The sequence below is a fragment of the Myotis daubentonii genome, chromosome 1 (assembly GCF_963259705.1).
Source record: "Myotis daubentonii chromosome 1, mMyoDau2.1, whole genome shotgun sequence".
NCBI lineage: Eukaryota > Metazoa > Chordata > Mammalia > Chiroptera > Vespertilionidae > Myotis > Myotis daubentonii.
In genome coordinates, this window is record NC_081840.1 from 67,333,836 (window position 1) to 67,361,054 (window position 27,219).

Here is a 27,219-nt window from a genome sequence, read left to right on the forward strand (position 1 = left end):
CCCACCTGCTTCCACAGCTACGAGCGGGAGCGCGGCCCCGGAGCTCCCACGGGCGCAGGGCTGCGGGGCCGGCGGCGCGGGCGGCGGGCCCCAGCTTCCTTCCCCGCCACGGCGCGCCCCTCCTCCACCGCGCGCCCCGGCTCACTTTGGGATTTCTCCATTAAATCCTCAGGCAGCGACCTGCTCCAACGTTGCTTGGCAATTTTGATATCGTCGAGTGTTGCCATGGGGAGGAGAGTGATGTCATTGACATAAAAAAAAAAAAAACCAAACCCACTGAATTTACAAATCAGCTGGGGCTGGAGCTATTTATAAAAGCCTTTTCCCCTGCCTTCCTTCACTGAGCGGGAGGAGAGGATGAGCTGCCTGCCGGAATCAGGGGGCGCCTCCCCCAGCCCCGCAGCCAGACCTCCCAGGCTCCCCACCCCCGCAGCGCTGCGGGATTCAGACCTGGCTGGCCCTGACCACAGCTGGGCTGAGCTCCCTTGCCGGGTCTCAGCTGGTTTTGCTGTGAGTGGCACACAGGGAGTGCTGGGCAGCGCGAACGCTGGCGTCCTGGGTTTGCAGGGACCAGTGAAACCAGCCACTCAACCGCCCCGTACGAATCATGCCCCCTCCCCCGTCAGAAACCAGGGCGTGTGCAGGTGAGTATCGTGAGCTCTTCTGCGCATGCACCTACCGGTCAGCCTTCTGAGCGCGCCAGGTGGAGCCGGCCTGCCGCCGTGCCCTCTCTCCCCCAGCCTCGCGCCTCCTTCACTGGCTCCTTTACTTCTCCCAGAATCCAGCTGTGGGTGCCCAAGCTCAGCTCTGACTCCCTAACCCTCTCTCCCCACACTTACCACGCGCGGGTGGAACACCGTCCTCTCCGTGGCTTTGACCGTCAACTGGAAAAGCTCACCGCGGGGACAACACCCTGCCGCTTCATTGCAGGTGCCACCCTGGCCCCTGACCGGCCAGCTCCTGCTCCCAGGGCCCACTGTTGCTGACAGGTGGGAACCTGGCCCTCATTTCCGAGGTGGCACTAGGCTGCTCATATTATATTGGAAACTCATCCATAGTAAAGCAACATGGCATTTGGTTAAAAGCCCAGGCTATGAATTTTCGCTGTCCTGACTTCAAGTCCCAGCTCTGCTCATCAACCAAGTGACCTCGGCATGTTATTTAACCAACTAAACTCAATTTCCTTATCCACAAAATGGGGGTGAATTTGCCCACCTTCCAGGATTGTGGGAATTAAGTGAACATAGCTCCTGGCACAGGAGCTCAGTGAACATGAATTTTCTTCTTAGCTGTCATGACTGTGTTGCTCATTGCTTATTCTTATCCACCTACCAACTGGTGGCAGATTAATCTTCCAAAACCGGGACCTCAGTCACTTCCTGTGCAAAGGTCTCAAGCTGAACACATTGAACTGCACAGTATTGGAGCACATGGCATTAATCATAAAAACTTCAATGAGGTCCTCCAACTACCAGCCATGGAACCCACCTTAACTCCATTTCGAGCAAGAAAGAAATTTTTTTTATAGCCATCAGGTAACTAATTCCCAGTACTGATGAGAAGTCTGGAGCATCAAGTTAGGACAGAAGCCAGGGCAGCCCCAAGGTCTCTAGGCATCAGGATTGACCTGGACAGAAGTGCTCCCACCACACACTCCACCTAGTGCACCTCCACAGAGCAGGGTCCATCTGGTTGGCCGCCTCAGGTCATGTATCCACCTTTGGTGGTGGGGGGGTAGCCGGGGCACAGTGCTTCTGTCACCAGACACGATGTGGTGAAGATTAGGGTGCTGTTTCTAAAGGAAAGGGTGATGGAGGCCCCAAACCAGCCAAAGGTCACCACAGCATCTTTGGCACTTTTTCTAATAATTTTAAATTTCGGAGTGTCATAGTCTGTAATTGTTGATTCTTGTGTTGTCTTCATGCACTGCGGGAAGCCACTGCTTGCCAATACTGTCACCAAGGAACGCGAAAGGCCGATGGACCTTGGGCATTAGCAGGGCTGACGCTAAGGACGGATTGTTCATGTTGAGAAAGCGGTGGCTCAAGGCAGTTTCCTAACCTGATAATCCTTTTACTGTTTACCAAACTTTACCTTTGATATGCCTGTATGCCTTGCTAAAGGGCAAATGTGTATTCAAGTAGATAAATAGTACACCAGGCCAGAAGTTGGTGTGTCTCTTCAAGAAAGAGGCTCCGCCTGGCCCTCAATGCCATCTAAATTCATATTTCTTGTGTAGCATTTTCATTTGTGCATCGGCCCCTCCTTCAGTTCCTGAATTCAGCCATGCAGGTCGCGGCAAGGGACTTCTGAAAACTGATGGCCTGCACAGTCTCATTCCTCTGCTCTATAATGTTGCATGACTTATTGATTTGGTGAAAATATCTGCAAACTGACATCCATTTCTTTCACAGGTTGTAGAAAGGGGAGTGTGTGATCTGCCAGCCTTTGGAGAAAATTCTGCGAAGCTTGACTGCCTGTTGCTCCTGGGCCAGTGGTGTGCCCTGTGCCCTTCTTTATCCCAGTGGACTCACCTCTCTGCGCCTCCCAGTACGCTGTGAGCGCTCTAGGGCAGGAATCCCAGCATGGTGCTTGGCTCACAGGAGATGCTCATGCAAATGAGCATCTTTGTTGAATGAATGAATGAATGACTGAATGAACATCTGAAGAGGTTCTGTGCTCTGGCCACCCCTACTTGGACTATGGTGAATTATGGAGCTGAGAGGAATTCTAGGGTCATCAACCCCACCCCTCTTTCCAGGTGAGAAAACTGCAGTCTAGAGATTAGGTGACTCAGCAAAGCCACATATGAAATTGGAGGCAGAGTCAGGACTGGGACGTGGTTTTCCCTCCTACAAGCCTGTGGTTCCCTTTGCTGTCCCACAGGTTCATTCTACCTCAAGCCCCAAGTGTGGTTTTCTGTAATTTAGTCAAGGCAGCAGTGGTGATGTCACCACAGGCATTTCTGCCTTTGAATCTTGGCTCCCTGGGTTGCAGCAATGCAAATCAGTCAGGATGATGTCCTTATAATTTCTTTCTTCCTTTTTTTCTTTCTTCCTTATTTTTATTTTTTAATCCAAGGGTATTTCTCCATTGATTTTTAGAGAGAGTGGAAGAGAGAGGGAAAGACAGAAACATCGATGTGAGAGAAACACATTGAGGTACGTGCCCTTGACTGGAATTGAAACTGGGACCCTTTGATCCACAGGCTGATGTTCTATCCACTAAGCAAAACCAGCTAGGGCAACAATCTATACTAATAAAACGGTAATATGCTAATTAGGCCAGATAGACCGGACATCCTTCTGGACAAAGCCTCAGCAGCTGCGAGGGCCAAGGAGGACCGGCAGCCACAGCGGCTGGCAGTGGCAGCAGCAGTGGGGCAATGGGGTCACCTCCCGCAGAGGGAGGCCAGACTGTGGCCGGTGATGGGGACGGCGCCTTTCCCTGATTGGCCCGGTCGCCTCCTGCAGAGGGAGGCCAGACTGTGGCCTAAGCCATCAGTAGGACATCCCTAAGGGATCCCAGACTGTGAGAGGGGGCAGGCTGGGCTGAGGGACACCCTCCCAGTGAACAAATTTTTGTGCACTGGGCCTGTAGTTTCTTAATAAAGTCTTTCACTTGAAGCTCTTTTGTTTTTGAAAATGGATATATACTTACAGCCTCAAAAACAACTTGCCTCATCTGCACCATTTTGGTGAGTCAGGTTCAGCTGGAATGATTGCCCACATCAACGATGTCTTACTGCATGATTTTAAAAGAATCATCTGGAGATATGTTTAGAAAGGCCATGTAACAATGAAGTCCTAAAATTTTCCTGAACTCATGCTTCATAGGTTTTCCCAAAGAATGAAGTTTCAGAAACAAAGTCTAGGGTTCTAGCATATGGGAAAAATTCCCTTTCACTGCTACATTTTTCTAGATCTTTAGATTCTTCTACACACTTCCCACCTTCTTGTGCTGCATGGATAGAAGGTGCCTTATACAGGTTTTCTGACGGCTGAGTGGGCCTGTCTTCACCTGCCTACATTCGTCAACACCTTGCACCTCAGGGCCAGGAAGGGAGGAACAGATTCTGCTTGCCTTCACCTCCTACCATCCAAGCCAGGGCAGGCTCTAGAGAGAAAGCCTGGGATTAACGAGCAGGTGTTGTCACTGGAGGCGCCTCCTGCACTCCAAGGCTGCTGTTACCTCAGAAGTGTCCCTCAGCCCTGGGCCTCCAGGAGAGCCAGGCCAGAAGCAAGAGCCTCACCTCCAAGAGATGTCCCTAAATGGCTTCCTGCACGGCAGGTGGGGTGCCTGGGGAGCAGATGCCTCCAGGGCACCTACCCAGGCTCCACGGTGTTGGTAGCAAACGGGAGGATGACCAGGTCAAGTCCTGAAGGTCCAGTAGGAAGGATGCTTACGGGCCTGTCAGATAAAGATGCTCTGGGGACCTTCTGTGCCCACTCCTCTGGTCCCACTCCTTCTCCCATCCAGTGTGTGTGTATGAGCGTGTGTGTATGTGTGTGTGTGTGCGCGCACGCGCGTGCCCAGGGTAGCGAAGTGCCCTGGGGGCAGGGCCAGCTGTGTGGGGGATGGCCAGCAGGGGCTTCTATCATGCTCCATGGAATAGGAGTGCCTACTGGGCTGCAGGTTGGGGGGTTTCTCCAGGAACTCGTTCCTTTAACTAGAGCACATTGGAAAAGCCTGGGAGGAGTTACAACCAACAGCCCTGCCGCCAGGCTGCTGCCACTCTGGCTTTGATCAGAAGGCCCACGGCTGGCCCTCTGCCTCAAAGCAAAAAGGGAACGTGGCGGCGTTCCAATAGCCTCGTCTGGGCTGCAGAACCGGCCTAGACCAAGGGGCAGGGGAGTGGGAGGAAGCGAAGGGACCATAGTGCTGTCTGACAGAAAACAGGGCTTATGTCCGAAAAGCTGGTTTAGCATCCCCCATGTCGCTGGGGCACTGGAGGAAGCCAGGAGAGCTGGCAGTGGCATGGTCAGCGGGGAGACACCCAGAGAAGGGAGGGTCAGGTGGTCTTCCCATGTTGCCCAGCCCATCACGGTGCTACAGGGGGCATGAGAGGGGGGAGCACAGACCAGAATCTCATCAGCATTAGGGGTGACCCTGGCTAGGGGTTCTGCTGTTGACCTCCAGAGTTTCCCCTCAGGAGAAACAGTATGCTTCAAGTAATGGGTTGCTTTTCCAGGAGTGGATGGAAGTGTGAAAATGGTTTTGTGAGATGGGGTGGCAGCAGCTAGAAACAATTCTATGAAGTATTTGGCATGTGCCAGCATAGTATGGCTAGGAGCTTTCTCCACCTGTTAGTTCATTGAATTCTCAAAACACCAAAAGGTCAATGTTATGATCCCCATTTGTACAGATGAGGAATCAGGCTCAGAGTACTGCCCTGGCACTCACTGTGACCCCCGTGGCTGGGGCAGGCACTCCTGGGGCAGCTCTGGCTCGACTGTTGGTGGGTGACACTGCACAGATGCCTGAAGGGAGCCCACAGCTGGGGTCTGACCACACCTGCTCTGATGGCTGAGTGCTGCCTCCAATGGCTTTCGTCCCTGTGGGACAGCGCGGGCCTTTAGACTTCAGGAGGGAGTCAGCACTCACGCCCCAGTTCGGTGGCTGGGAGCAGGCCTTTCCTAGGGGCCAGCCTGTCCTGGGAGCAGCCTCTATGGGCGGGTTGACCCATCTCTGTCAGAGCACGGAAAAGGTGGGACTAGCAGAAACTGGCTAGGCTGTTGCTAAGACGGAGTGAAAAAGAAAGGTGAAATGGGCATCCCTGTCCGCCAGGCTGGTCCCAGGCACTTCAGGAGTTTGACCCTGAGATATTAATAGCAATGTAAGGGGCGGCTCAGAAACTGGTCAGAGCAGAGTTACACACAGCAGAGTCCCAGGGGCTGGATCACAATTGTGTCCTCTTTTCAGCAGAGGATGTGAGGGTCTTTGCCAGCCCAGCCCTAGTCCACTGGGAGCAGTCTCCTTAACACTCTCCGTTCGCATGAGCAAGGACTAGTGATAATCTGGCAGCACAGGTGCTACAAAGCGGCGAATGGACATAGGTGGAGGGTTCCTGATGTCTCTACAATGACTGGCTAAAAGCTAACTTTCTTGAACACATAGGCTATGTACTATGCTAAGCCCTTACCATACATTAACTCATTAAATCCTCAACTAACCCAATGAATGAATCCATTCAATGAATGGATTGGATTGAGTACTTGCTAGGTACAAAGCTCGAGTCCCTGTCCTCATGTAATTTAACAATCTAGGTAGGAACTATTATCCTGGTTCAGAAATGAGGAAACTAAGGCTTCCTGGAGTTAACCCACTGGCTCAGGTCACTAACAGGACAGGGTTTAGAATCGGTTTCCGAGTCCAGGATGCTATTCTTTTGTGGATGTTAATCCTCATCAGAGGGTATATTTTTTCATTGATTCTAGAGAGAATGGGAGAGAGGGGGAGAGACAGAGAAAAACGTCCATGTGAGAGACACTCGATCGCTTGCCTCCCACATGCACCTCGACTAGGACGGGATCGAGCTCGCAACTGAGGTAAGGTACGTGCCTTTGACCGGAACAGAATCCATGACCCTTCAGCCCAGAGGCCAACGCTCTAATCGCTAAGCCAAACCGGCTAGGGCCAAGGTGCTGCTTTGCCACCAAATCCCTTTTCCTTCCCAACAGCACCCGTGCAGCAGACACTACTGGTTGCCTCACTAAAACAAGCTCATCTCCCTTCTTACTGGCTGGAAGAAACCCAGTGTATTAGGACGTACATTCTTTCCCTTCCTGTGTACTCAGGGAAGGGCCCCCCACACCAGTCCCAAGGGTGAATCTTAATTAGTTTGGACCAGTTTTGGTAATTCCCTTCCTTTTGTCAGGGCATGTGACAATATGGCCAAGAAAGGAGGGGACATTTGCTGGGAGGGTTTTGGGAAGTTTTCTTGTGCTACTCCAAGTTGTTGAGCTTGGAGCTGTGGTTCCCTGAGGGCACCAGTCTGAAGACAAACCAATATGCTGAACATGGCAGGACAGACGGGTGGAAACTGGGTTCTTCTGAGCTGAACGCCAGGCTCATTATGTAAAACAGCAGGTGTTCTTACTCCTTATGGCAGCGGTTCTCAACCTTGGCTGCACATTAGAATCCCCTGGGAGTCTTTAAAATCCTGACTTCTGGGCCTCATCCTCCGGAAATTCTGTTTCTTTGTTACTAATGTGGCCCCACCCCATAACAAAGAAACAGAATTTCTGGAGGATGAGGCCCAGAAATCAGGATTTTAAAGATTCCCAGGGGATTCTAATGTGCAGCCAAGGTTGAGAACCACTGCCTTATAGTAGCTTGGATTTTTTTTCTGATTTTTTCTTTTATGCGCAGGTGAAGACGACCTAATGTAAACCACCTCCAAACCCTGTCACAGCACGATGGCTTCCAGGACACCCCAACCCAGTTGGCCCTCAATCCCGCTGTGTCCTGACACACCTGCTCCTCTCCTTCGGTTTCTGGTCATGGCTTACTGAGATGTCCTTTGACCTACTTTTCTTTATTGTCTTGGCTTTTAACCTGTAATATCCTGTTTCTCTAAATTATAAACGTTCTGAAGGGAGTAAGCATGCCTTATATTTCTTTACATCCTTACTGGAGCTCTAGTAGAGCTTAATAAATATTTATCGGCTAACCTTCTTTGACACATTTAGAGATATTTTCTGGTACATGGACACGGTAAATTAAGGCGTCAACAGGTAGCAGCTGGAAGCCTGACTAAATAACAATGCTAGGCATTTCAATAGTGTTTAGATTTTACAATGGATTACACCAGTTCCACCTGCCTCCCATGTGCCCAGCTCTGGGCTGGCTGCTGAGGAGATAGACAGGACTCTGCTGCTTGCTATGAGCCAGGAAACTTTCATGTTTGGCAACCATATTATTTTTTTTGTGTATTAATCCTCACCTGAGGACATTTTTTTCATTGATTTTTAGACAGTGGAAGGGAGAAAGGGAGGAGGGGCAGATAAATACATCTGTACTAATAAAAGGGCAATACGCTAATTAGACAGGACATCTTCCAGACATCCTTCCAGACGTCCTTCCAGACAAAGCCACGGTGGCAGGGGCCAAGGCAGAGGTGGTTAGGGGTGATCAGGCCGGCAGGAAAGGCAGTTAGGGGCTGTGAAGAGCAGCTACAGTGTTTGGACAAGTTATGGTCTGAACCTGTGGTTCCACGGGGCTAAGTGATATAACCTGGGGGAGGTGCAGCAAGTAAACAAATTGATCAAGTGCATGTAATTCAGTAGATTCGAAACCCAGGAGAACATTGTAACCACGCCCTTACTTTGTCTCCTGGAATCTGGCTATAAAATAAAGATACGGCTTGTAGGCCTTGGCGCTGCCTCTCCATCAGAGAGAGCAGCATCCCACACAGCCCCAGCTTTCTTGTCTTGTCTGTCTTTTCTTAATCCTTCACCGCCCTCTCTCAGGCTCACCAAACCTGGCTGTGCTGGCACTGCATAAGGGGTGATCAGGCCAGCAGGGGAGAGCAGTTAGGGGTGATCAGGCAGGCAGGCAGAATGGTTAGGGGTGATCAGGCAGGCAGGCGAGCGGTTAGGAGCCAGCGGTCCTGGATTGTGAGAGGGATGTCCGACTGTGGGGATTGGGCCTAAACTGGCAGTTGGACATCCCCCAAGGGGTCCCAGATTGGAGAGGGCGCAGGCCAGATGGAGGGACCCTCCCACCCATGCACGAATTTCGTGCACCGGGCCTCTAGTGTGTGTGTGTGCGTGCGCGCGTGTATCACACTAATATATATATATATATATATATATCTCCTATATAATAAAAGCCCAGCGATCATAATGGCATAACAACCAGAACGACCGCTCGACCAGTCGCTATGAGATGCATTGACCACCTCTAGGTTCCTCCACCCCAACAACCCTGCAGCTCCGATCGCTGGGTGGCGAACAGGGAACCAGGGTGGGTGGCGGCAGTGGGATGGGGCTGGGGACTGGTGAGCGGGTGGAAGATGGCCCTGATCGCAGGCTAGGCCTAGGGACCCTACCCACGCATGATTTCATGCGCTGGGCCTCTAGTATATATAGTTACTATAGTATATGTAACTCTAGATATATATACTAGAGGCCCAGTGCACAAAATTCGTGCTAGGGGTGGGGGGTGTCCCTTCAGCCCAGCCTGCACTGTCTCCAATCCAGGACCCCTTGGGGGATGTCCAACTGCCGGTTGATGATTGGGCCTAAACCGGCAGTTGGACATCCCTCTCACAATCCTGGACTGCTGGCTCCTAATTGTTCACTTGCCTGGTTGCCCCTAACTGCCCCCTGTTCTGGCCTGATCACCCCTCACTGCCTCTGCATGCTGGCCTGACTGCCCTTAACTGCCCCCCACTCCTGCCAGCCTGGTTGCCCCAACTGGCCCCCCCCCTCACTGGGCCTGGTCACCCCACGCAGCCTGCTTGTTCAGTCGTTTGGTCGTCCCTCACTAACCCCCGCCAGCCTGGTCGTAGGCAGCCATCTTGTGAGGGTGTGAGGGTTAACTTGCATATTACCATTTTATTATATAGGATAGAATATACAGTATATATGGAGAGAGAGAGAGAGAGAGAGAGAGAGAGAGAGAGAGAGAGAGAGAGAGAGACCAATTGCTTCCTGCATGCACCAGGGCCAGGGCTTGACCATGGATACCCTGATGGGAATCGAATCCATGACACTTTGGTGCGCAGACCGACACTCTAACCACTTACCCACACCGGCCAGGGCACCATATCATGTTTTTAATTCTCACAGCCTTTTGGGGTAGGAACCATCAGCACTGGTTTAAACATGGCAGACTGACCTGCCCAGATCCAGCAGCTAGTAAGGAGCAGATGGACAGTATGAGGTTTTCCAGTTCCTGGATCAAGTCTAGAGGGCTTCCTGTGCCTCCCCTTTCCTATTACGCAGTCGTCACCTTTCATCCATTGGCTCAGGACAGGGATGTAGCAGAGCAGAAAGTAGAAAAAGCTCCAAGCTCTACAAGGAAGTCTCAGGAAGACTAAGTATCTTGGCTTGAGTAGGACCTGCTCCCCAAGCCAGAAATTTGTTCCTCTGATATGGGACAGGAGAAAGAGGAGAGGATTAAGATGTGTCTGTCTGTAGGTGGCTAGAGAAGGGACCTGCAGCCTGCTTCCCACCAATGTTAGCAGCAAGTCTCAGCCCGAGCCATCAGAGCAACCAGACCAGGGGCCGTCTTTTCAAGGTTCCTGTGTACTGAACTTGGCACAGAAGCAGCAGCGGCTGTAAGCCAGAGACGCTTTGGGTTGAAATGATCTTGAGACTAAGGATTGGGGACCAGATGGACCTTCCCGATAGCTTGGTATTTGACTGATCTTGGGACTGTACAAATATTTGGTTCCCTTAAGGTAACTCCCAACAGAAACAAATTGTTTTCCCTTATCCTTAAAGTTACAGAATACATTTCTTTCGTTTATCTTCATTATGTTACAGATTTTGCTATACTCTGTACTGTAAATTAATCCAAGACAGTGAGGCTCCAATCAACTAACTGGGATCCCAATGTACTTGAGAGGTTTCCAGAGAACTTTAGACCTTTTAAACTTTAGAACTAAATCAGTACCAGCATCTACAAGTATCTGTACTAAAAGCTTTAGTTCTCCATACTCTGTAAACTAGGCACTCAGGTTCCTTTTATACAGGAACATTGGCTCAGAGAGGAAGTAACTTGTTCAATGCCACACAACCAGGATTCAAACCCAGGCATTTTGGTTTCTAGAGAGCATTTGTAACCACCATGCTAGTTTGGTTTGGTACTATAGGCAGGGAGGCACCTCAATATGGAGGAGGTTCTAGGAGGTCCCAGGCCTGTGAAGTTGATGTCCTATAATGTGAGCACTACATGCAAGTTATAACTAGGTATAAAAAGACACAGATCTTCTCCCAAATAGCCTATTTGAGTTAGAGGTAAGGCATGTACACGTACCTTTCCTAGGCAACTAAGAATGTGGTAGGCAATGCTAAAGATAGGCGTTATGGGCTGCCCCAGTGGTCTACACATCATGGAACCTCGACCACTGTCCCATGCGGTGGGATGTGCCTGACTGGGGGAGTCCTGAGCAAATGGCCTTTTATCTGTTCAGTGACTGGGCACAGCTGACCTGGAGTCCCTCCAAGCAACGCTGGGTAACTTTTGTCTACTCTGCCTAGCTCACACTTCTGCTCACCTGACCCCCTGGATTCACGGGGACTCCCCGGCTCACTGTACCACATACACACTCATCCTTCACTCTCCATTTCCTTAAATGATCCAATCTTCATGTGTCATGCTTTTCAATATTTTTATTACTTTATTCTAGTGTTACCAAATTTCTTTTACAATTTTGTTTAAAAAATGCAAAATCACACAAGTAAATGGGAAGAGGGTATGGGGGAATAAATGGTGATGGGAAAAGAAAATAAAGAAAAAACACACAAGTAAATGTATACTCATCCTTTTGTTCACAGATTTTAATGGGTATCTGTTTTTATGAAATGCCATCCTCACTTTGCTAATTGCAGGACTGAAGCAATTAAGTAAAATGCATCACATGACCAGGCCAGTGAGATTAAACCACTTGAAAAGTGCAGCATACACTGATTCATATAACGGTTTCAAATAAATGTGAAGCTGAATTAAACATACATGGGAAAAAAAAAAAACATACATGGGAAATGAAGTACACATTTTGATGGAATAAGTAAATCTGTGAAAATATTTAATTCTGAAAAGAGTAAACAGGACAATAAAGTGTAGCATGATGTAAGGTCAGCAGCCAATGACAACTGAAGGTTAAAGAAACATACATGAAGTGACACAGAGATATGAAAGTGACATTGCCATACCAGGCACATTTAGAGCCTAGGATAGATTCCACCCTCCATCCTCCCCAAGGCTCTAATATACATCTTTAAAAACTCACTGCTGCACGTTTCCAACATTTAAATTCACTACTTATTTTTGAGAGCTCTCAGTCCTTTGCTCACATGGGGTTTGAAAACTAGCAGTTTGATTGGGCAACCACTATTTCCCGTGGAGAGAAATCTGAACTTATGGGACAATAATGTTTAGCAGCCAAGTTTGCCACAGGAGCCTGCACAAGAGCAAGATTACTTAAAGCAGTATGCTCTGATGGGAAAAAGGATGTTTACAGAAGTTTAGCCTAAGTTCATCATTGTTTGTTCCTTTCTTAATCATACAATGTCAAGTTTTTATGTGAAAGCCAAAAAATATATTTGTTTTGAAAAAAAGTTGAGCTTTATATAATTCAATTCCTTCAGAGACATAGGAAGTTGTAATAGTAGGAAGATGGTAATTTTACAAAGCATATCTTGAATAGAAACATTACAAAACATTTGAACACATATGAATTTTTAGCATACTAAAAAGAAAAGTTTAGATATATCATCTTCAGTTATTTAAAATTATTTTCGGTTTCTCATTTTAATTCCAAATTAATCTTAATTTTATATTTGGATAATAAAGAGTCCTACATTTCCCATAAAAAAACAAAATAAAAAACTAACACTCACTAGGCTTTCCTTTATTTTTAAAATGTAGATAAGGGAAAAAATGACAAAACCATGGCCCATAATTTCTTAGCCTGGATTATCCTATAGACATAAAACAAAAGTAATACACATAACATGTGCAGAAATGTACAAATTAAAAAGTAAAAGCCTTTATTCTTTCCTCTCTCCACTACTATACACTCTCCCTAAAGGCAATAACTTTTCCCCCTCAGCTTTTTTTAAAACATAAGCTGAAAATGCCTGCAACTCATCTTTCAAAGCCTAACTCAGGCTCTGCCATCTCTATGGGCTCAATGCCATATTGGAAGACTGGCCTCCAGTAGCAATGCCAAGGCACCCCCAGTCTACAAAAAACGGCCTGACATTTCTGTATTAGTTCCAGGACTCCTATTTTCCCCGGATCTGTCACATTGATTATCCTTTTGGGATAATGAGCTTTAGAAGCAGGGAGGACAATGAATGATTACAAACAGTGCTTTATCTTTGACCACCTGTGCCAAGTTTTCTTTAAGATAAATATTAGGGAACTTTATCAACTGAAGGAAATAAATATTTAAACTTAATAAAAACAGGCAAATCACCCAATAATGTACTAAATTTGTTCTCATCCTCAAACACAATTTTCAACTATTTACTATGTGAATGATGAAAATTTCAGGTTTATGTTGCATTTTTACAGGAAACAAAACCCCTGTCCTTAGGAGCTTAAATTCCAGTACAGTGGAACCTTCTTGCTAGAACTTAATTCGTTTCAGAAGGCTGAGAAACAATTTGTTATAAAACTGAATCATTAGAAATAATGTAAATTGAATTAATCCATTCCAGACCCCCACTTGATTCAATTTTAAACCAGTACTAGAGGCCTGGTGCACAAAATTCATGCATGGGGCAGGGTCCCTCAGCCGGGCCTGCACCCTCTCCAATCCGGGACCCCTCAGGGGATGTCTGAGTGCCAGTTTAGGCCCTGCAGGATCGGGCCTAAACCTCTCACAATCCAGGACTGCTGGCTCCTAACTGCTTGCCTGTCTGGCTGCCTGGTCGCTCCCTAACTGCTCCCCTGATAGCCCCTAACCTCCTCTGTCTTGTCCACCCCCCCCCCCCCCACTGTGGCTTTGTCCAGAAGGACATCTGGTCTAATTAGCATATTGCCCTTTTATTAGTTTAGATATGTCTTTTCTTAAACACTTCTTGAATTTATAGAACCATTCTTTACTAGCCTTGAAGGAATTTTTCATATATCACTGCCTGTGAAATGCTATCACCGGCTAACTGCTTTACCTTTATCTAATCAACAAGTTTTTCTACCTATTCAATTGCCTGTGATTGCTGTTTTGTGAGCACTTTCACACCCATAGCAACATTAGCACTCTTGATGGCCTCTTTATGTTTTAAAATAGTGCTAATCACCTGCAACAAAAGCACTCTCTCCAAAAAGCTTGATGCTTTTTGTTATGCTGAGGTATCAGCATGAAAAGGTTGTTAGGTTGAAAATGGAGGTTTTGGTGAACAACCAAGACATTTTGTCTGTTAACTTGGTTGAGAACCGAATTGTTCCAGATGGGAGACATTCGAGAAATGAGGTTTGATTGTAGTGGAATACAAGAAAAGAAATATATACGAGTATAGAGAGTAAAGAAGGGTAGAAGGTGATAGCAGTGAGTCTGGGGGATGCTGTTTTGTACAGAATGGCCAGGGAAGACTTCTGATAAAATGGGTATTTGAGAAGACACATGAAGGGAAATAAGGGAGTAATTAATGTGAAAACCCAGGAGAGGACATTCCAGGCCGGAGAAATGGCAAAGCAAACAGGCCATAAAGAGAGAAACTAGTTGGCATGTTTGAGGAGCAGCAAGCAGCTGGGCAGACTGGCGTGGAATGAACAAGGAAACCAGGAGTCAGGACAGAGGTCAGGAAACAGCGAGGTCAGATCTGGTAGGGTCTTGTCAGGGTGATAGGTCTTTAGATGTGCTGTGAGAGGGAAAGCTACTGGAAGGTTCCTATGACTGGAGGTAGGTGGGGGAAATACTGAGACAGTTATGAGACCTTGAGATAATCCAAGTGAAAGATGATGCTAGTATATGTTTTAAGTAGTTTTTCCTGCTTTGAATTTATGGCGTGTTTTTCTTGTTTCTGAGGGGAAAGATAAGTGGCCATGTTAGATTTTGTTTACCTACTATAGTAATACAGCAATCTTCTTGTTTATATCTTAGTTTTATGTTACACAGACAAGATTACGAAGTCATCTAGTATTTTATATTTTCATTTTTTATACTAACATTTTTGATCTATCTAAAATTGTTTTGTGGGTAAGCAGTAAAATAGGCAAAGGCCACAGTACATAGCCATGCAACTTACTCATTGCACAAGGGCACCAGGCTGAGCAGGGGCTGAAATCAGCCGAGCAACAGTGCACTGAGAGGCAGAGCCCACTAGAGCAGCGGTTCTCAACCTGTGGGTCGCAACCCCTCGGGGGTCGAACGACCCTTTCACAGGGGTCGCCTAAGACCATCGGAAAACACATATATAATTACATATTGTTTTTGTGATTAATCACTATGCTTTAATGATGTTCAATTTGTAACAATGAAATTGGGGGTCACCACAACATGAGGAACTGTATTAAAGTGTCGCGGCATTAGGAAGGTTGAGAACCACTGACCTAAAGGAATGGTTGGCTACTGTCTTGTTACGAACCTATCATAACAGTTCCAAATCTAGGATATATAAATTTCCATGGTAAAACAGCTCCTGTCTACAAAACCAAGCCATTTATTATCTTAGTTGGCAAAAGTAGATGAGATGTTAGAAGCACAAATTTAACAAATACTATTTTATTTTTTTTATTTTTTTAAAAATATATTTTATTGATTTTTTACAGAGAGGAAGGGAGAGAGATAGAGAGCTAGAAACATGGATGAGAGAAACATCGATCAGCTGCCTCCTGCACACCCCCCACTGGGGATATGCCCACAACCCAGGTACATGCCCTTGGCCGGAATCGAACCTGGGACCCTTCAGTCCGCAGGCCGACGCTCTATCCACTGAGCCAAACCGGTTTCGGCAACAAATACTATTTTATTATTTACAAAATACACAGTGATCAGAAGGGCACACATCACAAATTATGAAAGGAAAAAGTTAGAGGCAAATGCAATGAACGACAACAAGGTACCCATCCACATGGAGTCCATTTAGAACAAAACAGTTCTTTGTTAAAGTTTGACAAGAAGAGTAGGTACATTGCTGTGTAAAAAAACCGCCAGTTACCTAGAAGTACACCACTACCAAAAAGTAGAAAGTGTTGGTAGTGTATCTAAATGCGTCCTGGAGTACATTATAGTATAGGCAGGTCTAGTGTTCTACAGCAGAACCAGTGGTTTTAGGCAGGAACCTGTGAGAGACTTGACTGCCTATCTTGCTGGAAGAGCAAAGCCCCAGGACCAATGAACTTCCCTACCTTCCATAAAGCTTTGTTCAGGTGACTGCAGAATGTGGTGTCAGACACCCCATTCATTTCTGCTGCAAGTTCCCTCAGAACAGACACTGTGGACTCATCACTGGCATTCAGAATCCGCACAAAGAATTTATTCCACAATTCACCATCTTTTAGCCTAAAAATATATAAAAACCATTTCTGTCAATATTAGGCATGTAAAAGTTAAAATTGTTTCTGTGTTTAACTCAGTGGTACATTTATGTACCATATGATTTAAGGTAATGCCTAGAACTCTAGAGTTAGAGATCATTCAAATAGTACTTTGGAAGTCCAAGGTGAAACTTAAAAAGACTATCATAGTGGGAAAAGCCATAATACAATGCACTTAAAAAGTCTCTCATCTAAATCTATAAAATTTCCTCTGTGTACTAAGATGTGGCACCTCTCTTCTACAAATAGAAGAAAAATGGATTTTGTCTCCTCTACTCTAACTTTCCTAAAGTCTGGTCATTAGAAAGACTATAGAACCTCTCCCCCTGCCTAGTGGTTTATTATCTTCACAATCCTGAGAACCCTAAGCTTGGCTGAAGTAACTGCTGCTTAGTCTATGATGTTTGTACTTTCCCCCCCAAATCAGAGAAGCTGCCATTATTGTATAAGGCAGAGCTATTAGGAAATCCCAACCGACCCCACCTGTTTCTGTTTGTGTTAGACCCATCTAGGATCATAAACAACTGGAGGTACCTGAATCTATCCTCTGTATCTTGCATTGTATTTCAAGCCTATTTTTAAAGTACATGTTGGAGGCAAATAAGATTGATCAAATTCTAAGTTAAATAAAGAAAAAAATGCAATTCGATTGTTGGGAATGGGGAATGGAGGAGAAGGGTGTTAAGTCTTCAACACTGATTTTTTTAAAACCAAAGAATGTATCAATGATACCTTGGTACACTTATTCTGTGAAGTTATTAGCGCTGATAAACTAAAGTGAAACAGGGGATATTTAATAAGTTTCATGACCAGGCTTGAGGGAGCACCAAAGTTCTGAGACCGAGCAGCTCTTATTAAAAGAGCGTTTATTTCTTCACCAAGGAGACTCAGCTCTCTGCCTTGGTTCCACCCATTCACCAAATAAATAATAGCCTACAACTAGTATATAATTTAGAAATTTAACTTTCTTCAAGAGATGGTTATTAACTTTTGATAACACAAGCTATTAAAAAGGAGTACAACACTAACACCAACTGGTTAGAAAATTATTCTCATGAAATGTTTCTACTAACATTTCTAACTAAGAGGCTCAATACTACAATTGCAGTCTGCATGATACATCTAGGTCCAGAATGATGTCCTGAAGTCTGAGTAGTTTCTTTTTTTTTTTTTTTCTCGTTGTTTTTTTTTTTATTTTTAGTTTCTTGTTTTTAATGACCAATTTCTTTGTCCTGCACTAGGTGCTCCACTGATACTTAATAAATAAAACTGTTGAAATTAATGAAATCATGGCATTGGGACTAAGAAGACTAAGGCTGCCAAAGCAGAGAGAGCACCCAATAGAAAAAGAAAATTATTTGAGCAGGAAAAGGCCCTGAAATCACCAATACTTACTCAGAAATATTTTGGCTAAGTTTCCAGAGGGACCCATCCCAGAAGACCTGTAGGTGTTCCTTGAACAATAGTAAATGTGCTAAATCTGCTATACCAAACAGATCTACCTGAAATCACAAAAAGCACCATCAGCTAAAACAATTCTCTGCTTCTATCATGGCAATTTATTTAATTATTTATTTTTATTTATTTTTAGAGAGAGGAAGAGAGGAAGGAAGGCAGGGAGAGGGAGAGAGAGAGAGGGAGAGGGAGGGAGGGAGGGAGGGAGGGAGGGAGGGAGAGAGAGAGAGAGAGAGAGAGAGAGAGAGAGAGAAAGAGAGAGAGAGAGAGAGATCATTCGGTTGTCTCCCACACTCACCCCGATAGGGGATCAAACTTGCAACCTAAGTATATGCCCTGATTGGGAATCGGACCCACCACCTTTTGGTGTACGGGACAATGCTCCAGCCAACTGAGCCACACCGGCCAGGATTCATGGAAATTTATTTATATAGGAAGTTGAAAGATACTAGAATGATTAAATTTATTTTATGACATATATTTTGGTAGACTGTTCCGTAACCTTACAGTAAAGGGAGAAGCTCCCCCAAAGAAGTGATCAATGGAGCCAACTCTAGGAACTATCTTTAAGAACAAAAGGCAACAAAAATATCTGGACTGACAAATTCAAATGTGTAGATCTACTGAATTTGCATGAACTCCAGCTGTGATCTAAATGTGGACCATATGACTAATTCAGGTTCATGCTATATATTCAATCAGCAAATGCTGTATGTCCAAAACTGAGTCAGAAAGGGTTGTGCATATAATGTATAAAATACTTTACATCTGTCCTAATGTTCCCTTTATATTTTTTAATTTAATCCTCACAATTCTTATGTATTAAGAATTGATACAGAGCAGATTATGCTTATTTTACAGAGATCACAGAAAATGATTTACTACATAGATAAGTGCTAGAAATAGCCCTGACACTTAGGTTACTTAGTCATGGGTTTGCACGTGCCTGTGTATATTCTTTAATGTTGTGACCAAAAAAATGGTATATTTTGCTTGATTTGATGATATTTGAAAATTAGGTCATCTATTCCAGGAGAGACAATATCAGTAAACACTAGCTTTCACAGCTGATCTAGAAAAGAAAGAGATAAAGAAAGAACCCTCTCCATATTTGCTCAGGCTTGTTTTGCACTTACCTGGTAGGGAGAAGAACAGTTAGCCAGGATCTTTTGTCCTTCCAGGATCTGTACAGTTCGAAAACCGCTGATGGTAAAAACATCTAGCTGTGCTCTAAGGTCCACACTGTAGGAAAAGTCCACTATGTTCAAAGCTTGATTGTTCTTATCACAATCATAGGGATCGTAGATTCTAAGCCCAGGTTTAAGAGAAAGAGATAATAAAAAATAGGCCATGAATGAAGCTGCATAGCTGGTCTTAAACAAAAAAAAAAGAAAGAAAGAAAGAAAGAAAAAGATAAAAAAAAGAGGTACTGCAGGTGTGTCTTAGCTATGCCAACAGCTCCCCCCAGTGGTTAGTTTTGAAAATACACCTGTAAGAGCAGTGGCAGTGTCCATCCACCCAAGAGGGCAAGTGGGGAATGTCAAGATTCTAGTTTAGTGACACAAGTATTAGTGCATATCTAAACCATAGTGCATGGTCACCACAGAACACTTATCAAGTTTCCATAAGTACGGAAAGTAGAGTGTAGGCCTCTGCCTTACACTGCACATATTAACACATAGAACACCAATGATTTATACACTGATGAGAATTAGGATGGAGAAAATTAAGCTTTTATAGGTGACATTACTTTTCTGTTTATTACTATAGATTAGATTTTCCAAGTTTCCATTTTAATTCAGATTCCTTTCTCCCAGATTTTAACGGAAAATATAGGACTTCTTCTTTTTTTTTTTTGTAAAGTGCTACCTATATTGTAACTTATCCTGTTTTCTATTAAACTAACACCAAATTCAACCTTACTCTTATTTCAACCCTTATTTCCTAAAACAAAAAACAAACGAAAAAACAATTTTGTGACATTAATTCACCATTAATTAATTTTATTTCCTTGGGTTTACCTATTCCATGCAATAAAGCTACTATTCAAAGAGATGTAGGAACTATTTATGTGAGAGAAAAGAATGGATTATTTTTGTGTTTCTTTGTCTCTCTGCTTTTCTCAGTTCCCTCAAATCCTGATTGACATTGGTGGCAGGTCCTCTATTCCTAAATACAGGCTTTGATTAAACCACTCATGTATTTCTACAGCACAGAATGATCTATTTTACCTATATGCTCCCATTTTATATGATGCAACCGTTTTGGCCATCACAAAATTGTAATTTCTAGATATTTTAAAACTTGGGAGAGATAGGAAAAATGTTTCTTAGGTTAATAAAAAGAAGCAGGAAGATCTCCTCACTCTCTAATTGGCCACTATTACCTTGGACAAGGCATTTCACTATTTTGGGTCTCATTTCATCACAAAAATATATATAAGCACTGCATTAAATGATTTCAAAAGGTTCTTTAAATCCTTTTGAATGTATATGAAATTTCCTACCGAATTTGACAAGTCATGACAAAAAGAAGGGATATCTAAATACGTAGTGCACAAATGCCCAATCCTTAAAGGGCTTAGAATATTCTTTCGCTTAAAATTTTGGTAGACCTGAGAATTCTAGCATTATCCTCTAAACTTCCAGTGTTGTGAAAATAAAAACTATACCTGGGATTTTCCCATTGGGAACACATGGGGGAGGGGGAGTCTGGTGGTCACATGGCTGGGGGAATATAAGTTGTATTTAATTGGATGGGGTGGGGGCAGTTATGGGAGAATAGTGATATAAAACATCTTAAAATGTTTGGAATAGACTGGCATAAAGAATTACCTTATCCAAAATACTTTTGGTGCCCTGGATGAGAAATCCTGCTGTATTATGCCTGGAGAAGACTTTAGGATTCTGCTATTTCAGGAAAGAAGGTAGGATGCTCCAGTTCTTTTGGTTATAATTGCAAAAATACACTGGGGGTTCCTTTAATTTCCATACCAACTATAAGTTAGAGTTGAATTGAGTCTTCTCTTACAGATTAAGTAATCAGGAGAAATGTAAAGAATGACTGCTGCTTTTCGTGTACATCAGTGGCCTCCGAGAAAGCTAACTGCTTACCCAAGGTTGGGGTAGACACAGGGTTGGGGCAGACAAAACATCTTTAAACCAAACTGCTTTATTCAAATACCATGAGACCGGTAAACACTACAAAGGTATGCTGGCCCTCTAGTCCTTCTCATAAAACAAAAACTGTGGACTATGCCTTCCTTGTTCATGCCTTAATGTGTTCTTTCTTTATTTTTTAATTAAATATAATGGAGTGACAATGGTTTGCAAAACCATATAGGTTTCAAGTGTACAACTCAATAAAACATCATCTGCACACTGCATCGTGCTCCCATTGCCCCAAGCCAAGTCTCTTTTCATCCTCATTCTCCCTTTGCCTACCTCCACCTACCCCTGCTCCCCTTTCCCTCTATCACCACACTGTTGTGTCTATGTTATATATATGTGGGTTTTTTCTTTTCTTAATCCCCTCACCTTTTTCACCCAGTCTCCCAATCCCCCTCCCCTTTGACAGCTGTCAGTCTGTACTCTGTATCTGTGAGTCTATTTCTATTTTTTGTTTATTTTGTTCATTAGATTCCACATGTAAGTGAGATCACATGGTATCTGTCTTTCTTTGGTTGGCTTATTTCACTTAGCACAATACTCTCCAGGTCCATTCATGCTTCACAAGAGGTAAGATTTCCTTCATTTTTATAGCCAAGTAGTATTCTACTGTACATGCCTTAATGTGTTCTATATTTTCTCAGTTCTTAGTATTTGGGCTTTATTTCTTATTTCCTGCTCTCCACTTACCCCTTGAACCTGATGGCTAATAAGCTGGGTTTAATTTGAACACTAAGCTCCTTTTTCTTTCTTTCTTTTTTTTTTTAATATATTTTATTGATTTTTTACAGAGAGGAAGGGAGAGAGATAGAGAGTTAGAAACATCGATGAGAGAGAAACATCGATCAACTGCCGCCTGCACATCCCCTACTGGGGATGTGCCCGCAACCCAGGCATATGCCCTTGACCGGAATCGAACCCGGGACCCTTCAGTCCGCAGGCCAATGCTCTATCCACTGAGCCAAACCGGTTTTGGCAAAGCTCCTTTTTCTTGGCATAGTTTGCATCTGTATTCTGGTTTTTACCTATTCCTCTTGGCAATTACCTTAATTTGGCCTGACTTAAGCTTTGGTTTTGCTAGCATCCTCACTAGATTTGTACTGGCCCCACCCAAAGAAAGACTGGACAATCTACTTTACATTCCCCAAAATGTTCATATTTTATTTTCTTTTTGGCAGAAATCATCATAATACTCAGAGTGGTTACTTATTTTTTTCTGAATCAATGCATTTCCAAAATGTTATTTTTTTCCTTTGAATTCTTTTAAACTATTGACTGTTTAAATGGTTATTGACTTTTAGGTAGCAAATATTTTCTTAACATACTGTGTTTGTCACTGTGGCATTTATTGAAAGGCAAAAGAAAATGGCAACCATCTATGTTTGAGAGAAGCATAAAAGAATGAAAAGGACCAACCTGTTTCTAAAAAGCAGAGTACTTGGACTCAAGTCACCATGGACTATTTCTGCTTTGTGTAGTTTCTCCACTATTGTCAAAAGGTTATAAACAATCAACACTGTTATTTCATGGGTAATCAATTCGCTGTGTTGAAAAAGATCCTGGAGATAGAAGGACAACAAAATTCACTGTCTCTTACGTTAGGGAGACTGCACTTATACTCAATGCCTTGCTGGCTGCTGCTTTGTCCCCTTCCTTGTTGTTCTCTACTAGAATTGGGGGCTCTTTTGTAGGTTGGGCCTCTGTCCCAGTTTTAACACTACTCTCCTGTAAGATTGTTTGTGAGGATTTAATGAAATAATGGACTAAGAGCATTAAGGACAAACCTGGCCCATAAACGGTGTTCTATACATGGTAGTTTTAAAATACCCTTATTCCAACCATTTAGGGAAATCATGTTACCGTCAAAATATGCAGCAAGACCGTCTTAAGAACATTACAGAGAATAAAATGTTACATTGTGGTTGGGTTCTAAACATAATCCAGTGGGGGTCATAGTAAAAAGCTCTGTAACTCTTCTAGGATCTGTAAGCAAAGATCCACACTTTTGTGAGCATTTACTGTAGGAGCTAGACCAGGTTCACACAGTAAATAGTGGCAAAAGTGTCTCTTGTGCTTCTGCAGGAGGAGAAGAAACCATGTGAAATAGCCCAGAGTGCTCTGTTCTTAACAGGGCCCGCATCATGGGAAACCAGTTACCCAGAGCCAACCAGACCCGGGAAGGGAACTCCCACCCACTCTAGCTAGCCTGTTCCACACCAGGAGGTGGGGTAGGGGAGGACAGAACACAGAGACATAGGCTCCTAAAAATATAAATTACAGGACTATACAATGCCCCCCCTTGCTCCCCTCACACCTTATCACCACATTACTAAAGGTCTTTTTATAGCAGTTCCTTTTACCTAGTACATCGCAGTGGCTATCAAGAAAAAATTACAAGGAATACTAAAAGGCAAAACCAAAATTTGGAGAGACAGACCAAGTGTCAAAACCAGAGATGACAGGAAAATTGGAATTAACCAACCAGGAATTTAAAACAAGAGGGACCATGAGCTGATGATGATCATAGATGACAGGGTCATTACACAGGGTCATTATCTACTTTTGTATATGTCTGAACATTGATATAAGTTAAAAGAGGTTCTCGGTCAAAATAACTTGGGAAAAGAAAATGATCAATGCTTTTCATTTATAATGAGTTGGTATACTTCTAGATGATTAACGAGAATTTTGTACTAAATTCTTTTGCTAAATGGAACACAAATCTAAGTGAGAAATTGAAATTGTTTTTATATTATTGCAAACCTGAAGGGTGAAGCAGTTTGTACACTGGTGCCAAGCGATACAGCCGTCTTGGTACTGATAATAGCTGCACAAATAATCACACTCCTCATCTGAACGTTCCTTTAACTTGAGGTTGATATAAAAGTCCCATGGGACAGTTTGAGAAGATACCTGGTAAGAAATGATATTTTAAAAAGAAGAGCAATTAGAATCTATGATTATCGTCGGCAGATTAAACACATTCCCTCCAGCCCTTCTAATACCCCAACAAAAAATAATAGTAGAGGGATATTTTGAAAGGCATAAATCTATAACAAAAGAGCTAAGAGCAATCAAATCTATGCCATGAGACCATCTGCCTCTCCTTTCTTCTTTCTAAAAATCAATAAAAACATATTTATAAAAAATTTCTAAGGATAAAGTGTTTTTGTTTTTTTAAAAAATATATTTTATTGATTTTTTACAGAGAGGAAGGGAGAGGGATAGAGAGTTAGAAACATCGATGAGAGAGAAACATCGATCAGCTGCCTCCTGCACACTCCCCACTGGGTGCCCGCAAACCAAGGTACATGCCCTTGACTGGAATCGAACCTGGGACCCTTGAGTCCGCAGGCCAACACTCTATCCACTGAGCCAAACCGGTCAGGGCAGGATAAAGTGTTTTAAACCAAGAAATCTAATATCCAAACTACCAATCAAGTAAAGATATGGAATAAAATTTTCAGAATACAAGATTTCAAAAAACTTACATCCCACACATCCCTTCTCAGGAAGCTACTAAAGCATGAGGGCTTAAACCAAGAAAGAAGAAAAAAATGGAATCCAACTAAGTGGGCATCCAATCTAAGAATGAGGTAATGTGAATCCCTGGGATGGTGGTGAATGAAAATTTCAAAATAATATTGTGTGTGTGAAGTCTAGAATGTAACTTGTCAATACTGGAGCAGGGCAAAAAATTTCAGATTTTCTCAAAAAGATAAAATTACAGAATACTGAGCATGTTTGGACATATTAAGAGAGTTACACAATAGCTTCTTATTTTTGATATCTGGTCCTGGAATATAATGGTGAGTGATTTCTTGAAGCATCAGTGATTTTCCTATAAGAATCTTATAGACTATTCAAAGAATTTGATGGTACCATGGGGATACAGTTATTGCTTCAACTCACTTTATTTACAAGGTAACTGTAATGACAAGGATTCAGTCCTACCTTTATTATGGTCAACTCTGCAGAGTTTCTTGGTGTCACCCAGAATAATTTGTAATCTTCACATATTAGGTATTCTTGTTTAATGCAATAATCCTCATTACCTGTTGAGAAGGTTTTGATTTCAATTAAAAACCACTGGAATATATATAGGGCCCCTAGCTTTTACTTTCTGGTTTAAGGGCTAATAGCACCTTATAATTAGCCATTTAGTAGCAGCTAGAATACTTCAAAATCATTTGTTAGCCAGGCTAGTGTGGCTCAGTGGTTGAGCATTGAGCCAGGAACTAGGAGGTCACAGTTCGATTCTCAGTCAGGGTACATGCTAAGTTTGCAGGCTCGATCCCCAATAGGGGGCATGCAGGAGGTAGCTGAAAGATGATTATATCTCATCACTGATGTTTCTATCTCTCCCTCTCCTTTCCTCTCTCTGAAATAAAAACATATTTTTAAAAAATCATTTATTAAATACTGAAAGGAAGACAGAACTCCTATTGTTAGGAGGACAAGTACTTATCAATAATTCTGTTTCTTGTAATCTAGAAATATTTATTGCTCAAAAGCATAAAGCTCAAGTACAAAAATAATCACTTATTTGTACACTGTTATACACAAAAGGACATGCACTCAACGGTACTTACCCAGTTCAATTTCCTTCTCTATTTCCAACTTAGGCATTGGTCTATCTTCTACAAAAAACTCTGCAGAAGCACTCAGCTCTGGTTGGGATTTCAGTAGTAGTCTGCGATACTGTGCACACCAGGGTGACTGAATGGGGTTTTCTGGGGGAGGAGAAGTTGTAAAAAAAACACACCCAAAAAACCTACAATGAGTATTATAACAGAGGGGAAAAACAAGATTGCACGATCAATACTGCTAACCTAAAAAAACCTCATTTATCTCAAGTCTTTATGATATTACTAGAGGCCCAGTGCACGAAATTCATGCACGGGGGGGGGGGGGGGGGGAGGGCCACATGGGAGAGGTCCCTCAGCCTAGCCTGTGCCCTCTCACAGTCTGGGAGCCCTCAGGGGATGTCGACTAATGCAGGAGTGGGCAAACTTTTTGACTCGAGGGCCACAATGGGTTCTTAAACTGGACCGGAGGGCCAGAACAAAAGCATGGATGGAGTGTTTGTGTGAACTAATATAAATTCAAAGTAAACATCATTACATAAAAGGGTACGGTCTTTTTTTTTTTTTTTTTTTTAGTTTTATTCATTTCAAACGGGCCGAATCCGGCCCGCGGGCCGTAGTGTGCCCACGGCTGGACTAATGGCTTAGGCCTGCTCGGACATCCTTAGTGCTGCCATGGAGGTGGGAGAGGCTCTCACCACTACCACTGTGCTTGCCAGCGGTAAGCCTGGCTCAGGGCTTCTGGCTGAACGGTGCTCCCCCGGTGGGAGCGCACTGACCACCAGGGGGCAGCTCTTGCATTGAGCATCTGCCCTCTGGTAGTGCGCGTCATAGTGACTGGTCGTTCCACTCTTCTGTCAATTTGCATATTAGCCTTTTATTATATAGGAGGATGTTCTGTTAGTACTAAATATTCTAGAAATTTCACAATTTATGGAAACTTTTCTAGAAAAGAAAAACAGTTCAGTTTGCTGAGATAAATATGTGTGCACTACACATGGATGTAGATGTTTGCTTACAAGTCAGTGGTATATGTGTACTTACCTATAGCCTCATTAGTAAGCTCCAGTTTCTCAGGAATATGAAGACATTTGATGGAGGAGGTGCTTATAACCGAGGCAGAAGATCCAGACAAGCCAGAGGAATGTGTGGCCTCACCACTGTCTTCAATAATTGGGCTGAAAGAATTACAAATCAGTCAATCCTCATAGGGAAAATACATGTCAATTTTATCTGTTATATAACATTTTGATATTTAATAGTCTCATTTTCAAAGGCCATTATTTTCCTGAAACAAAAGTAGATTCATAATCAGAATCTAGGTAGCTTTATCTACCCTGGTTAACAGGCAATACCTAGCATTAAATTTCTAAATTATGCTTTATTTACCTAATCTATAGTAAATGCCTATTCTATATCTATCCTAAACGATTGAGAAAACTGAAACAGACACTAACTTTCTTCCTGTTGATCGCTTCTCTGGATTTTTTACTCTGCAAAAAGAAAGGGTCAAAAAAGAAAAAGGGACACCAACATCACTCAAGGTGAAAACATGCTAACAAATCTGATAAAAAGTTTGTTGGAGAAAAAGTCTGAAAATGCAGTTTAAAAACAAAAATTGGCAAACTTTAGACTATTCCTGAAGCTGAAATAAGTTTGCTAAAATTAGCCAACTTTTAAATGCCATTCCCTCATAATTATTCTTTGTTCATTTCCACCTCTCTATCAAAATATACTTTTTAAAAATACATCTTTAGTTGCCTAACCGAAGTTAGTATCAAGTTATTCTACTA

At 43.4% G+C, this 27,219-nt stretch overlaps 2 protein-coding genes and 1 long non-coding RNA gene across 4 annotated transcripts in view; 1 reads left to right on the forward strand and 2 right to left on the reverse strand.

Annotated features, from left to right (window-relative positions):
- PAK6 (p21 (RAC1) activated kinase 6) overlaps nt 1-163 on the reverse strand; it is a 38,536-nt gene extending 38,373 nt beyond the window's left edge. The window contains exon 1 of the mRNA XM_059704941.1: nt 146-163. The gene's annotated coding sequence lies outside the window, so the exon portion shown is untranslated. The remainder of the gene's footprint in view (nt 1-145) is intronic.
- On the forward strand, nt 125-7,792 carry LOC132239108 (uncharacterized). The gene is made up of 3 exons (XR_009453978.1): nt 125-644; nt 2,415-2,761; nt 7,372-7,792. It is a non-coding gene; the product is annotated as an uncharacterized LOC132239108 (long non-coding RNA).
- Nucleotides 7,793-15,634: 7,842 nt separating this feature from the next.
- Nucleotides 15,635-27,219, reverse strand: part of BUB1B (BUB1 mitotic checkpoint serine/threonine kinase B) — a 74,734-nt gene continuing 63,149 nt past the window's right edge. For both annotated transcript variants that reach the window (XM_059704981.1, XM_059704972.1), the window contains exons 16-23: nt 26,471-26,604; nt 25,433-25,573; nt 24,795-24,895; nt 23,604-23,753; nt 22,257-22,399; nt 18,810-18,981; nt 17,614-17,720; nt 15,635-16,183 (exon numbers count right to left, since the gene is read on the reverse strand). In XM_059704981.1, coding sequence (XP_059560964.1) covers nt 15,952-16,183; nt 17,614-17,720; nt 18,810-18,981; nt 22,257-22,399; nt 23,604-23,753; nt 24,795-24,895; nt 25,433-25,573; nt 26,471-26,604 — 1,180 coding nt within the window. In that variant the 3' untranslated portion in view covers nt 15,635-15,951. The remainder of the gene's footprint in view (nt 16,184-17,613; nt 17,721-18,809; nt 18,982-22,256; nt 22,400-23,603; nt 23,754-24,794; nt 24,896-25,432; nt 25,574-26,470; nt 26,605-27,219) is intronic.